Source organism: Gouania willdenowi, chromosome 3, assembly GCF_900634775.1.
Source record: "Gouania willdenowi chromosome 3, fGouWil2.1, whole genome shotgun sequence".
NCBI lineage: Eukaryota > Metazoa > Chordata > Actinopteri > Blenniiformes > Gobiesocidae > Gouania > Gouania willdenowi.
In genome coordinates, this window is record NC_041046.1 from 30,933,569 (window position 1) to 30,947,593 (window position 14,025).

The following is a 14,025-nucleotide window of genomic DNA, read 5'->3' on the forward strand; positions in this document are numbered from 1 at the left end:
TGCAAACAGAGCTAAGTCAGCATCTAATGTGAACATTTTTAAATCTAAGTTGAAGGCACTCTTTTTTTCTACTGCGTATGACTGAGGGGGAGATTTTTAATCATTTTATTGTTGATTTTAGTGTTCTTATTAATTATAAAATTGTTAAATGTTTTCTGTTGCACTTTTTGATCATGTAATGGACATTGAATTGCCTTGTGTATGAAATGCGCTTCACAAATACATTTGTCTTGTCGACTTGTGAGACGTTAAAATAGGATAAGGAAGAAGTGCTAAAGCCTTACTCACTGTGTGGCAATGACTTTATGGTTCTTAGGATTCCTAATTCCGATTGTGTTCAGCTACTACACGTGGCCTATACCTGTTCCAAACACATCAGTTACCTACTTTCTTTCTATCTAACCCAAGCCTCGCAGTTATTCATGGTTTAAATCGCTCTGCTTTACACATGAAGCTTTTCCACAGATATTTTCTGCAGATCTTGAGGCAGAAGAATTGCAAAGTTGTTTTTCTTCTTGCTGAGTGGAGAGCCTGATCAGTGTATTTATTCCAGATGAAATGATGGAACCGTGACTCCGATGAAATTCACATATACTCGCTCGGGGTACAGTGCCTTGAGTGGAAATTGTGATGGCTTGTTTAAAAGCCTTTTTCATGCATTCATGCACCTGCAACCTCCTTTGTATCTGCTGTTGACTCTTTTTTTTTTTTTCCACCTCTCCTGCAGATCTGAGTTCGACCTGGACTATGACAGCTACCACGAGGACTACTATGACAGGTACTGTCAGGGAGCCGTGCACGGCACCTCGCACACCGCTCTGTGTCTGTGTGTCACAAAAACAGAAACTAAAAGAGATTCTTTGTCCTGGCTGCATGGAGCCGTTCCTGCAGCCTGTTAGTGTCTGCTACACAACTGTCACTCACTGTCTACCGCTGGCTGTGTGGTCTGTTACCATTCAACCAATCTAACATTACAGGTCAGAGGTTTGAGTGAACGCTGCCAACAAACAATACATTTTCAGCACAATTCACATTGAAATGCATTATCACTTATATCACGTGTCAAACTGCAAGCCCGGGGACCAAATTCGGTCCTTAGAGCACTCAGTTTGGCCCGCAGGAGAAAGTAAAAATGACGGAAAAGACATGAATCATTGTAAACCTTGTTTACATTATCAAATAATTCATCTCAGCATCTTCAAATTCACAAATTTAATGAAACTCCACCATATTTTCCAGGGCAGTTTCCCTATGCTTACATCACATGATGGTGGCCATTCTTAATCTCACATTGTTGAAAAAATCCTGAGAAATCCTGAGATTACCTTTGAAAGGTTTCACAAGAATTTTCCCAAATTAAATAAAAATTGGTCAAAAAAAATCAAGACATTTAAAGAGAAGATTGATCCTGCAGGGACTGATATCTGTGACTTATTGCTTAGATTTTTCAAAAGCCTTACATATTTTTTATATCATTTACACATGGAAGCGCTAATTAAGGCACTTTAATGATGAAATTGTTAAGTGACAATAACTATGACAAATAAAAAATGAAAAAACAAAAACTATATCAAAATGTATTGATAGTTTTGTCAACTAATTAGAAATTAGATATTCATTAGTTATTTATTTATTTTGAGCAATTTAATACAAACAGAAAAAGCTTTAGTGGTATGCGTACAATGAGCACGACCTTGTCGCTCAAATTACACGTCATGTCGCTTTAAGGGAGGTAACTTGATATCATGTCATTTACATTAATTTTAATGTAATCGAGTTGCTTCATTCACGTTCGGTGTGAACGCACCTTTACAGCGGAGTGAGACTGTGCAGCGTCTCTGCCGTACCAGGAAATAGCGATGTTTAGGCATTTGGGCTATGAAAAGCACAAAATGCTGACACTTTCAAACTTATCGGTACTGTAGGCTATCGGAAATGGAAAAATAAATAATTTAGAATTATATTATAATTAAAACAAATCATCAAAATATCATTTCACCCTTGGGTAGGCACTGCCTACCTTGCCTACCCTGACTGCACGTCACTGGCGTACATACATATTTCCATTTGTAGCCTACATGGCTAATGACATGATACATAAATAGTGTAGATAACATAAATAAATAAATACACTGCTTGAAAGGGAGTGGGATGAAGTATCACTTATTATCTCCATTGTAAAAACACAACTGATACAACTCAATAACAGCGGTATACATCAGCTTATAAACTGATGCTTCAATAGGAGCAAAACAATAATTAAAACTAAACTGTGTGTATTTACAAACATTAATAACATCCCATATTAGGTTAATCCTAATTGAATCTGTAAAAAATGCACAAGCTCTTGTGCTTTATATTTTAGTCGTCTTTATCTGTAACTGATGTAGTCGACTAAAATCTTAATGTCATCTAGTTGACGAAAACTAGACTATAACTGAAAAAAAAAAAAGTCCTAATGAGTAAAATTTGACTAAAATGAAGTTGCATTTCAGTCAAAAAACTATGACAAACTCAAACTAAATCAAATTCACACTGCTGAAGACGTTCTCACAGCTGTGCAGGTGTTTTGTAGTAAGAAAGCGAAAGTTTTTACATTGAATCCTGAGCTGTTTTCAGCTCTGAGGATACAGACACGTTAAACATTTGAAAGGACCTGCAAACTTCCAACTATTTTCCATTTATCTCCAACACACATCAGTACCGAGCTCTAAATAATACCTCTCATCCTTTCCCACCTTTATGTTTTGTTTTTCCGGTTTCTACTCCTGCATGTTTCTGCCTTTGCTCATGGGAAACACCCACTGCTGATTTTCACATTTCTTTTACCACACTGTATGATGATTCTCCAGCCTTTGGCCGGTGCTGCAGACGATGGTTATGTGAGTATGTTTCTGTGTAGACAAATGGTTGCCTCTGGCTTGGAATAAGTATTAGGTGTGCTGTGTGTTAAAGTGTGCCAATCTGCTTTTGTACACATTTGTTTGTTTGCGCACGTCATTAGATGTGAAAGATAAAAATAAAAGGTTTTTTTTGCCCAACCAACACTAAATCAAACACAGAAGAAAATTCTTTCAACACATGATAACAGCTCCAATTGACAAACTTGCTAATCTGACCTGTAAAGTCAAACATTAGCTCGCTTAAACTCACACTTTTTTGTAATCCTAATTATCTACCATCTCTCCTTTTCTAAATTCTAAATCTCCAATGTCAGGTGACACTTTACAGCCAATGTAAACACAAGACAAACCCTCCTACCAGGCAGGAGCGCATAGGTTCAACAGTACTGAGTACTGCGTTGGTAGTGTTGGATCAGCGGGGGAACGCTGCGGTGTTCCACACAGGAACTGTGTGACATTATTTTAACCTGTGTTACGGTGAAATTTACGGTTACCTCGTCTTTGACTTGAAAACACACTCTGCGGTGATAAATGATGAAGACCATTCTGGAGGGATGATGAAGTAATAAAAAATGGTTTTATTCTAAACTAAATAAAAAAAGGTACAGACAGGATAATCAAAGGGATCTCCCCTTGGCCAAAAGGGAGATCCCTCTGGCCAAAGGGAGCAACACGAGACTGACCCCCTGACCACATGTCACACACGTTTTTACCCAGTTCCACTTCCTACCCTCACCCCCCCGAAGAGGTGAGAAACAAAAGGCAGAGAGGCAGGGGGTCGGTTCAAAGGATTGAACGTAGAAATGTGTGTGTGGGAGTCGTCGTGTCTGGCCGATGTGTATTTGGAGAGCGAGTTAACCAACCTTCCAGAAAGAGGAAGACAAAAGACATGGAGGAGTGTACAACTTAAGACAATATATTTGAATAAGATCAAATTACTGAGTAAGCATATGAGAAAATACATGAGTAAATATAATTAATCAATTTTTCCACCACACCTGTTTTGCACACCATTCCATTGGTGAATGGAGCGATGTCTGATTTACCAGCACAGCCTGAAGAGCCGAACCATGAGTGGCAGCACAGCCTCCACTAAGGCTTTTTAAGGGATTTGTTCATATATTTTCATGTGTAATTGTATTGCCCCCAGCGTGTGGACAACTGATGCTGATAGAAACTGTATATTTCTGTGTGACTCTCTAGTTTCTCTGCTGTGAAGTTGTACGCAGCGCACACAGGGGGGCAGTGTCACCTGTGAGCGCCTTTATACGTTGGCCGACAGGGACAAACGCACAGCAAAACTCTACCTTTAAATCCAGTTTTCACACTGTCAAAAAGCACATTTTTGTTTTGCTCAACCTCGGACAGCTGTTGTTTGACCTTAGTGGGCGGGGCCTCCAAACCAGGAAGATTTAAGGGCGTAACATGTTAATGACGATGGAATTCAGCTTATCAACACCCGATGATTTGTACGCTGGGATTGGTCAGATATGAATGTTTCATAAATCACACTTTAATCCTGTCGTACGACCAAATGTGCACTCAAATTTGCACCTGTTTTCACGCAAGGATGATAAATGACGACCGTTGTCTTTTTGTTTCTTTAAATGATCATAAAGGGCGTTTGCTGCACGCAAGGCCTCTGATCTCAAATGTTGGCTTGGTTCTTCCGCCTCATGTGTCTTAATGTGTCGACTGCGCTTGACTGACTGTCTACCGGCTCCGTCAACAAATCTCAGTCCCTGCCAAACGACTATATCCCTCGCAGCTGACAGCTTGTCTCCCTGTTGCTGGCTTGTTATATGCAGCTTTTTATTCTCCCGGCTTTGTTGCAGGCATTTAAATTGTTCTCAGACTGCCCTTGATCCAGAAATACCCAGATTGTGACTACATCTTGTTGGATTGCTCTTACCGCACAGATTGTTGCAGCAATTATAGACACCGCTTACATTCTGATTTGTTGCTCTCTGGGTTTTTAAGAACAATGACATCCCTCAGTTTGATTATCTACACCAGGGATTCTCAACTGGTGGGTCGGGACCCAAAAATGGGTCACAGACCTGTACTGGGTGGGTCGTGGACAGCTAGTCAAAAATTTACAAATACCTAATGTTTCTCATGTTGGACTTGTCTTTTATTTTAAAAGAACCTTTTCTTTTGACAAGCATGCTGTAAAATTCATGTTGCAAGAAAAAAAAAAAAAAATATATATATATATATATATATATATTTTTTTTTTTTTTTCAACAGCTATTTGAAAAAAAAAAAAGTGGGTCGTGATTTAATGAACGTGGAAAAAATGTGGGTCCCCTGATCTACACTACAGCTGCACAGTAAGCTTTGTTAACCCTCATATTACCCTTGGGTACAATTTGACCCAATTTAATGTTTATCATTGAAAAAATAACAGTCGTCATTATTTAATTAATTTTTTGCTATTTTGATTGGTACAATTGATTAAGCATAAAACTATCATAATGATTTTCTTTCCCCAATGTGATAAACACATATTGCACTCATTGGTGATCATCTGGGGTCAACTTGACCCCAAGCTGTTGTAGCTGTGTAAATCGTATCCATTAGCTCTTTCACAGTGAAAGTGATGTAGAGCAGGATGTGTCTGAGACAGAGGACTTCATAATGAATAACCCCAAATATGTTACAAAAAAGGAGATAAAAATAAGTAAATAAATATGTTTATGTGAGGGAGGGGGGGGGGGTCACCAACGTCAATCAATATGGTTCATTCTGAAAGAGTCATGAATGTGCACCCCAAATTAGAAAAGATTTGGATGAAAGATTTTGAAGATACATTAACTCTAAAACTCAAAGTTTGGCCTGATGGAGTAAAATGTGTTGGTAATATTAGAGGATAATGGGAGGGTTAGACGGATGGATGGTTTCTAGCCAATGGCTGACTTTCACCTGGTCAGTGGGTCAGCGACGGACAAGGTCACCCTCCTTTTTCCAACCTCACCTTGTTTTCTACTTCTATTGAGACGCACCGTGTGACTGCTGTAACCACTATAGAGGTTGACGGCGAAACACCCATCTACCCGCCCCCCACCCCCTTGTCACCACCACTACTAGCCTGGTGGGGAGCTATTGATTGGCCCTGACAGAACCAATTACATTCAGTGACAGATAGAGACATAGAACCGTCCACAGAGAGGAGGCACAAGTGAAAGTGAGAGAGTTTCATTCTCTTTGTCTTGAGAAAGAATAAAAAAAACAATTGGAAATAGAATAACCTTGTGTATTTCTAAGGTACCGTTTCTGCTGCTTTTGCTCAGAATTTCCTTTCATTAAAACTCACATTTATTCTGACATGTCTGTGCATTATGGAGCCCAGAATCCCATTTGTCTTTGTATTGTTGCAAATGTACATTTTAAACTTTAATGCCAATAGAGAATCCAAGTATCAAACGCATGTAAGAATCAAAGTGAAAGTGGAGACATCGCCTTTCATTTAATCATTGCCTTTCATTGTTGTTGCTGTTGTTGTTGTTTGATTTATTTATAATGTCATCCTTTGGCATGTTGTGGCACCTTTTTTGATTTATTCATTTCTTTTTTATCTGTTTATGTTACAGACCAGATTGGTTCATTTTCTTGCAACTGCATTTCAAAATCTATTATTTGATAGTTAACGAAACTCGATGCATAACTATTTAATCTTGTATTTTTCCAAAGTAGATTTTTGTGTTTTTTTTTTTTTTTTTTTTTACCAAAGCATTTGTATTCAGTCACAAAGTGTAAAATCTGCACTTCACCGTAAAACACTTACACTTCTGTGTGCTGTGAGCGTAAGTGAGAAATATGATTTTAATTTCAAACATTTAGTTCTGCACTTTATAAGTCTCCCACTGTTCATGAGAGCTCATGAAAAATCAACGCTCTTCATCTCCGCCCTCCATTTACCAGCCAGCATTGCTATTTTTTGCAAACATACCACTTAATATCACTCCAACACCTCGTGAGGATGGAAGCGGTCTTTTTCTTAATCTGTCAGACATTTGGTAACACTGAGTCATTTTTAACACAGCAGAAATACAAGAGGATGAATGAATCCAGTGAGTGTGTGTGTGTGTCTTACATTGCAGGGTGTACGACTACCAGCGTGTACCAGCATCCCTTTCTCCTCCACCACTGGGACCCAGTCTGGCTAAGAGATCACGGTCCTCCTCCTATTCCACTGGCCACAGACGCAGTCGAGACAGACCCCACTCCAAAAGCTCCAGAACCCACTCGACTAGTTCAAACACTGCCAAGTGTGAGTAATGTGAAGAGTACAGCAATAAAGATTTAATTTAGCTGCACAAAAACACATTTCTGTTCATGTGTAATCAAATGTCTAACGATTAACTCTCTCATTGGTCTAATACAGTGGTTCTCAAAGTTTTTTGGCCCAAGTACCCCCTTTGTCCAACTGCAATATTTTGCTCAGAATTCTGTGAAACAAACACCTATAAAACATAATAATGAAATGAAAGAGTGTTATCACACATTTAGAAGACTCTCATTGTAAATACATGAAATGGAACAGTATTTATTGGCTCCTGCATAGATATATTTCTATAGATTTTATCATTTCTGGGTATCTCCCACCTGGTATGGTACCAAGACTCATCCTTGTACTTTCAGTTCATGTTCTAATCAAGATGATTTCCCTCATCATTATTATGGTGATCATTTTTAACTAAAAATAAACATTATAAAACCCCATATTTTCAATGCTTTCATTTGTTAATTTTCCACTTTCTCTCACTAATCTACCTCCTGTGATGCCATTGCGTACCATTTGAGAAGTACTGATCTAACAGATGTAGAGTTAGTTACCCCATTGTATTTACTCATCTAATAAAATGTGAAATAGGAAAATTCTCCCTAAACATATTTCCTGGTTGTGCAGTGTCCTAATGAGTGTCTTATCTGTTCTCTGCAGTGGGAATGGAGGAGTTGCAGGTGATTAAAAAGGAGCTGACTCTGATAAAGACACAGATCGATGGGCTGCTTGACAGTCTGGACAGGATGGACACACAGAGGAATGACCACAAAGGTGAGGCACTCATTAGCAGAGACAGTGCAGGTGGATGGATGTGATCGTCTACTTTTGCATCAAAACTCATTTTCAAGGCAAATTCGAGTTAAACTCCTCTTTCAGATTTGTTTAAAAAGCTCATTGAGTATCAAGTCAATTTAGATCTATTGAAGATTTTTGCAGCATGATGACTGGGGAATAGAAACCTGCTCCTTTTTTGTAACAGTGGGATTATATTGGGTTTGCATTTATGGTTTTTTTTAAAAAAAAAAAAAAAAGGTCAACAACTAATGAGGCATAAGAAAATATAGACATGGCACAAAAGACAAAGTCATTCCTTGTTACAGTGGTAAGTGCTGCTGCTGCCCTCATGTGGACATAAAAAGTAGTTGTGCCACTTTACGGCACATTGGTATGATTACATGTCTTATATATAGTGGATAAAATGTTAGATTAAAGTTTGTGCATGGGATCTTGTGGGAAACACGTTTAAGCTGAATATGTGCATGTTGAGAGGAGGGGCCTAACAAAATATAACAATAACAGGACAACCACCGCTTTTGGGGATTAAGGAATTAATTAGGCCAATCCTTACATGTCATTTTTGACAACTAGCCAAAACAGTAAAATAAAAACATTAAAAAAAACAGGTCATATATATGTTTAACTACTTAGTTTTGATCACTTTAAACTCATGAAAATACTATATTTAGATGAGCTCAGCCTTTGGGTTCACTGCTGTTTTCTCACCATTTCTCCTGTTGATATTTTTTTCTGAAATTATAAAAAAAATCACATTATTTTATCATGAAGGGAGTTTAGAATTATAACCTCAAAGTTTAAATCTTCCCCTATTGCTTAATTGATTTTAAACTCACAACAACATAAAGTGCATTTAAGGACAAATACTTATGTACAGAACCAAACTGCCTGAGGTCCAGTGTGAAATATCCACAGGGTGCAATGTTCTGTTCTGTTCCTCACCCGTCTTCCTCCAAACCCTTGGGCCTTGATTCCAGAATGAAAGACACACTTTACTTTCATCAGAAAAGAAGACCTTGGACCACTGACCAACAGTCCAGTCCTTCTTCTCCTCTTATTTTCTGCAAAAACTGAGAAGTAAATGGTGATTTCTTCACAGTATTCTAATTTATATAAATAAATACTTGAAATTGTTTAAATTGTGGGCCCTGAATCTATAATTTATGAAAGTTTAACTTTTTGAATGAAATTATGGAAATTAAACAACTTTTCCATGATATTCTAATTTTTTAGAAAGGGTCTGTATACACACATTTCTGATATAAGATAGCATCTGTTATTATTCTGTTATTATTGAGGAATATGGCAGATAACTGAGATAATCCCTTTATTACAGCAAAAATCCTTCTTCTTTTAGCACTTTGTTTATTATTTTTTTCACAAAAGATAGTTTCATGAGGGGAATTTTTCATACCTTTCTTGTGTAATTGTACGATTTTTACAGATACTAATTTGCCAACTTATGCCCAATGGTAAGGGAAATGCTGTTGGTTAGACTCTAATTGCTTACAGTGATAAGTGGACAAACTAATCTCTCAGTACATTGTGATGGTGAAGCTTTGGTTTTAGGCCTTAATCCTTCATTATTCCATTAAGGACTGCACTAACGCTATTATGCATTCAGGAAGTGGAAATGTGAGAAATGTGACGCACACAGTTGCAGATACGCCATTTCTAGATGCATCCCCACCGTTTGTATGGAGTACGATCACGACCCAAAGACCAGATCAAACGTGTTGACAAAAATGCTAATTAAGTAAATGACGGTGTGATGTGTGTTAGCAGGCAGAGAGAATCGGGGGGAGGTGATTCAGGGAAAGACTCAATTATTGCCCAAAGTGATTGGCTTCTGGATGAGTGTAACACATTTTCACTGGATCTGCCTTTTCATTTGTAATGAAATTCTTCTCTAACACAGATGTCACACAGTAACCAATTAGACACTCATATCTGGTGACAACATAACATTTGAGCCTCTCCGTATAATCTGATTTGAATGGCGTGTGCGGCTGGAACTAAGGTGATTTTTCACACAAAAACATGTACCACAAAAAATGTTGACCACCAGCAAACAATGTAAGTTCTCTTATTCAAATACCATTCACCATAATATTGGTTTTCACATCAGTGGAATTATTTGGATTACACTGTACCACAGCTCAATCACTAACAATGATGACCTCATGACCTTGGGTAACTAACTACTAATATGAAATACTGTCCTTTTTAAATTTGTCTCTTGTCTAGTATTTCTTATTTTTTTCTTGTACTTGTTCATTTTTGTTCCATTGTTTGTTGTATTTTCTGTATTTCTGTCATCTGTCTAGGGACTACAGGTGTAAATTAGCCCTGTGGCTATAATCAGGCATGTTTACGTCTGTTTTTGTTGATTCAATGCAGATGTCCATTAATGTGCATTGTCTTGAATGTTGTTGGGAGGGGCATGTGCAATTTTGTTGTACTTTGTGCAATGACAATAAAAAGATGATATTCTATTTTATTCTATTCTATTCTAATGCCCCCCAGTCTCATCTCTCTGCAGGACTTTCCTCTGTCCTCTGTCTATTACCTCCTCCTCTGTTCTTCTTTCACCTTCATCATGTCACTCCTACTCTTATTTCATGTCTGTCAGACCCTCCAAACATGCAAATTAGGAACATAAAAAACCTGTGCCTCAATGGAAACTGGTTTTATTTTTTAGTTTCTGTATGTACATCTGCCTTTGCCTTGCGTTTCAGGATCCCCCCTGAGAGACGATAGTCCAGTTGGCTCCCCATATGCCATGTCTGCCAGCAGCCCAGAGCCCTCTCTTCCCTCTCTCTCTCCTCCCAGCTCCCATCATCGAATCCACAGGGAGAGTCCTGACCTGGGCGAGTCTAAGAATACCCACCACACGGTAAATGTACTTCAGTGTGGTGTGCACCTCTGCACATACATACCTGTCAAGTTTTGGATTTGAAAATATGGGACATTTTCTGGTAGGCCTACCATTGTTGACATTGAAAGGCTGTGAACATTCCTACTAGGGCTGGGCGATATGGACCAAAACTCATATCTCGATATTTTTTCTCAAAATGGCGATATACGATAAAAATCTCAATACAGTTGTCCCTCGCTATAACGCGGTTCACTTTTCACAGACTCAGTGTTTTGCCGATTTTTTTTTACAGTGCAATTTTGGATGCATTTTTTTACAGCGTATGAACACACATTGTGTTCTGCGTCCTGATTGGCTAATGCTGCGTTCACCCACCAGCGACACATCCAACTCAGTGAGTTTCACTGCCTGCTGAAACAAGGAGCTGCGCTCCTTTTTCTCCTCTCATAAACATAAACCACCAGTGAAAAAAGCCGGTGTGATTAGCGGCTAATGCTATGCTAGCTCAGTGCTACAGAGAGAACTTTTACCTGCTACCACCACCTCCTCACTGATTCTCCTCCACACCTAATCCTTCCTAGTCCGGTCCTGGTTATAAAGGCCGTGTCATACAGCTCCAGGTGGTCACACACAGCTTCTACTCCATGGTTGAATTGGTGAACAGAGCGGTGTGGGTGTTGACGTGACGTCATCGTCGTCGTCAACAAAGACTGAAGGCGTTTGGCATCGCTAGCAGTGTGACTCTGAAGTGCTTTATGTTTGAAAACAAGTTTATGTTTTAAAATCTACGAAGGTTTGAACTTTGAGAGTGTTTAAACAAGAGAGAAATGTTCATTCCTGTTTGAGAAAATGTATAAAGTGTGTGGTGAGGGTTTTTATATGATAAACAAGGGACTACTGTAATTCTATTTCAAATGAAGTCTGACCAGAAAGAGAATTCTGGGTTAAATTTGCTGATGCAAAATGGCACACATTTATTAACAAACAGCTGATCGATTTGTGCCACTTTTGGCTTTTTGTCCTGCAAGGGACAGCATGTGTGAGTGAGTTCTGTAGTGTAGCTTGTTTAGGGGAAGGTCTGGGTTAGGACGCACTCAGTAATCCATTTAACGGAGCTTTACATGTTGTTCTGAGAAGTAAAAACAGCAACTCCTAAAATGAGTATTTTTATACAAAATAAGCTATAATATATATATATATATACAGTATATATATATATATATATATATATATATATATGCAATATTGTAGTTTTCTATATCGTCAAAATAGAAATCTCTATATATCTTGAATCTTGATATATCGCCCAGCCCTAATTCCTACATTATAATACAGCCTAAATCAAGGGTCTGCAACCTGCGGCTCTGGATCCTCATGTGGCTCTTTGACTCATTTGCAATGGCTCCCTATAGCTTTTTTAAAAAAAAATTAAAACAATGAATTGTTGTTTCTTACAGAGGGTATTAATGTTTAATTACATTAACTTCAAATAGAATTATGATGAAACAACTTGTTAACCTAAAACTAAATCACATTGTTCAATAACTCTGCCACCTTCCTACGTCACCTGTAATCTCTCAACTTTAATTGCACCTGTGGCTAACCTTAGGTTTTAAATCCCTCAAAGAATATTCTCGGAGAAAATGTAGATTTTATTTGTGTGGGGAAAGATTTTTTTTTAATTTAGCTGATTTATATATGCATGCTTGATGTTGCAAGAAATGATCACTTAGCATGTGTTGACCGACATGATCATGTGTTGTAGCCCTTCAAATATTAACTCAATAAAATATTGTTAACATAAAATTATTCCATATAATTTGAACTGTAAAATGTTACACACTATATTATCTTTATTGAGAAAGTGTTTTTTCGGCTCCGTAAAGACCTTTAATCCAGGTGAGATTAGGCAAAATGGCTCCTTTGAAAGTAAAGGTTGCAGACCCCTGGCCTAAATGAAAACATAAAAAGGCTTTATGGAGAATGTGAAGAAAAATATGTATTGATGCGACTTTGTTTCGTAATTGACATCACAAACCGTAAAAGAACGTGTTGTGATTGAAAGCAGAACATCAAAGAGCTCAAACATCACACAGACAGTATCAGCACTTGTGTCTTTCTGAGAACTTTTGTTCCACTGACATTTGGATGTTTGGATAAAGACCTTTTTTTTTTTTACTGAGTCATACTTAGCCAGCACTTCATGAATTGTCTCTTTGTGGTGTCCTCTTTTTACTTTGTCTGCCACAGATGAGCAACCACAGCTTTGACCCTGAGGAGGAAATATGAGGAAGAATCACAAGGAAGTTTAGACGTGGACTAAGTGCCAAACGTGGAGGACGAGTTCATAAATCATCAAAGCTCACACTTAACAAAGGCTCAATGTTGAGCGTGCATATCACACACTAACGTTAAATTGTATCACACACACACGCACACACAAGTACATCTAAACACCAAGTGCACATTGGACTGATCGAGGAGATCATGTTAGGTTTGCATGAGAGTGAAAGACAGAGTGTTCAACCACAAACTGTGAGCGATTACACTTCCTACTTGAAATGAACATGTTGAACTGTATGAATGCATTAGAACAATAAGCAGTGTATTAAAGATATCGAAGCTGAATCTGAAGGATTTTGTCTTAAAAACAAACATCACCTGGTACACAATAATCAGTAACAATAATACGTCTTTGTAACGCAAGATCTCTACAAGTTTCAACTCGTTTCTGCTTCAACAGAATTGTCTCATGTAGAAAAATGTGTCATTCAACACAACAGAAAAGGAATTTCGCAGTGGTTATAAATAGTATAGGTTCTTAAAAATCATATTTCATTTATTGTGGACCTCTAAGATATCAAAACTGAGCTAACATATCATTTATAGAGTGAAGTTTGTTTGTTTTTCTGGCCTTCCTAAGTGTGTTTGAGTGTTGAACACACTGGTTATAATAACCCTCTTATGTGTTTGGGCTCTTTAAAAGCTACAAAGGCCTAGTGTGTAATATTGTGTATTATTGCATACATTACTGTAATTGTTTAGTGACCAGATTTTAAGACTTCGTGTCTGTTTTTTTTTCTATTATATCGTTTTAAAAAAATGATATTAAAGTACAATATAGTTTCTATGGTGTTCTATGTTTTTGATTGCATTCTCAA

The 14,025-nt window shown here is 37.8% G+C and overlaps 1 protein-coding gene across 2 annotated transcripts in view; it reads left to right on the forward strand.

Annotated features, from left to right (window-relative positions):
* The window catches only part of LOC114458197 (heterogeneous nuclear ribonucleoprotein C-like), a 60,947-nt gene extending 46,922 nt beyond the window's left edge, over window positions 1–14,025 (forward strand). For both annotated transcript variants that reach the window (XM_028440525.1, XM_028440535.1), the window contains exons 3-7: window positions 728–778; window positions 7,007–7,176; window positions 7,849–7,962; window positions 10,725–10,882; window positions 13,115–14,025. In XM_028440525.1, coding sequence (XP_028296326.1) covers window positions 728–778; window positions 7,007–7,176; window positions 7,849–7,962; window positions 10,725–10,882; window positions 13,115–13,153 — 532 coding nt within the window. In that variant the 3' untranslated portion in view covers window positions 13,154–14,025. The remainder of the gene's footprint in view (window positions 1–727; window positions 779–7,006; window positions 7,177–7,848; window positions 7,963–10,724; window positions 10,883–13,114) is intronic.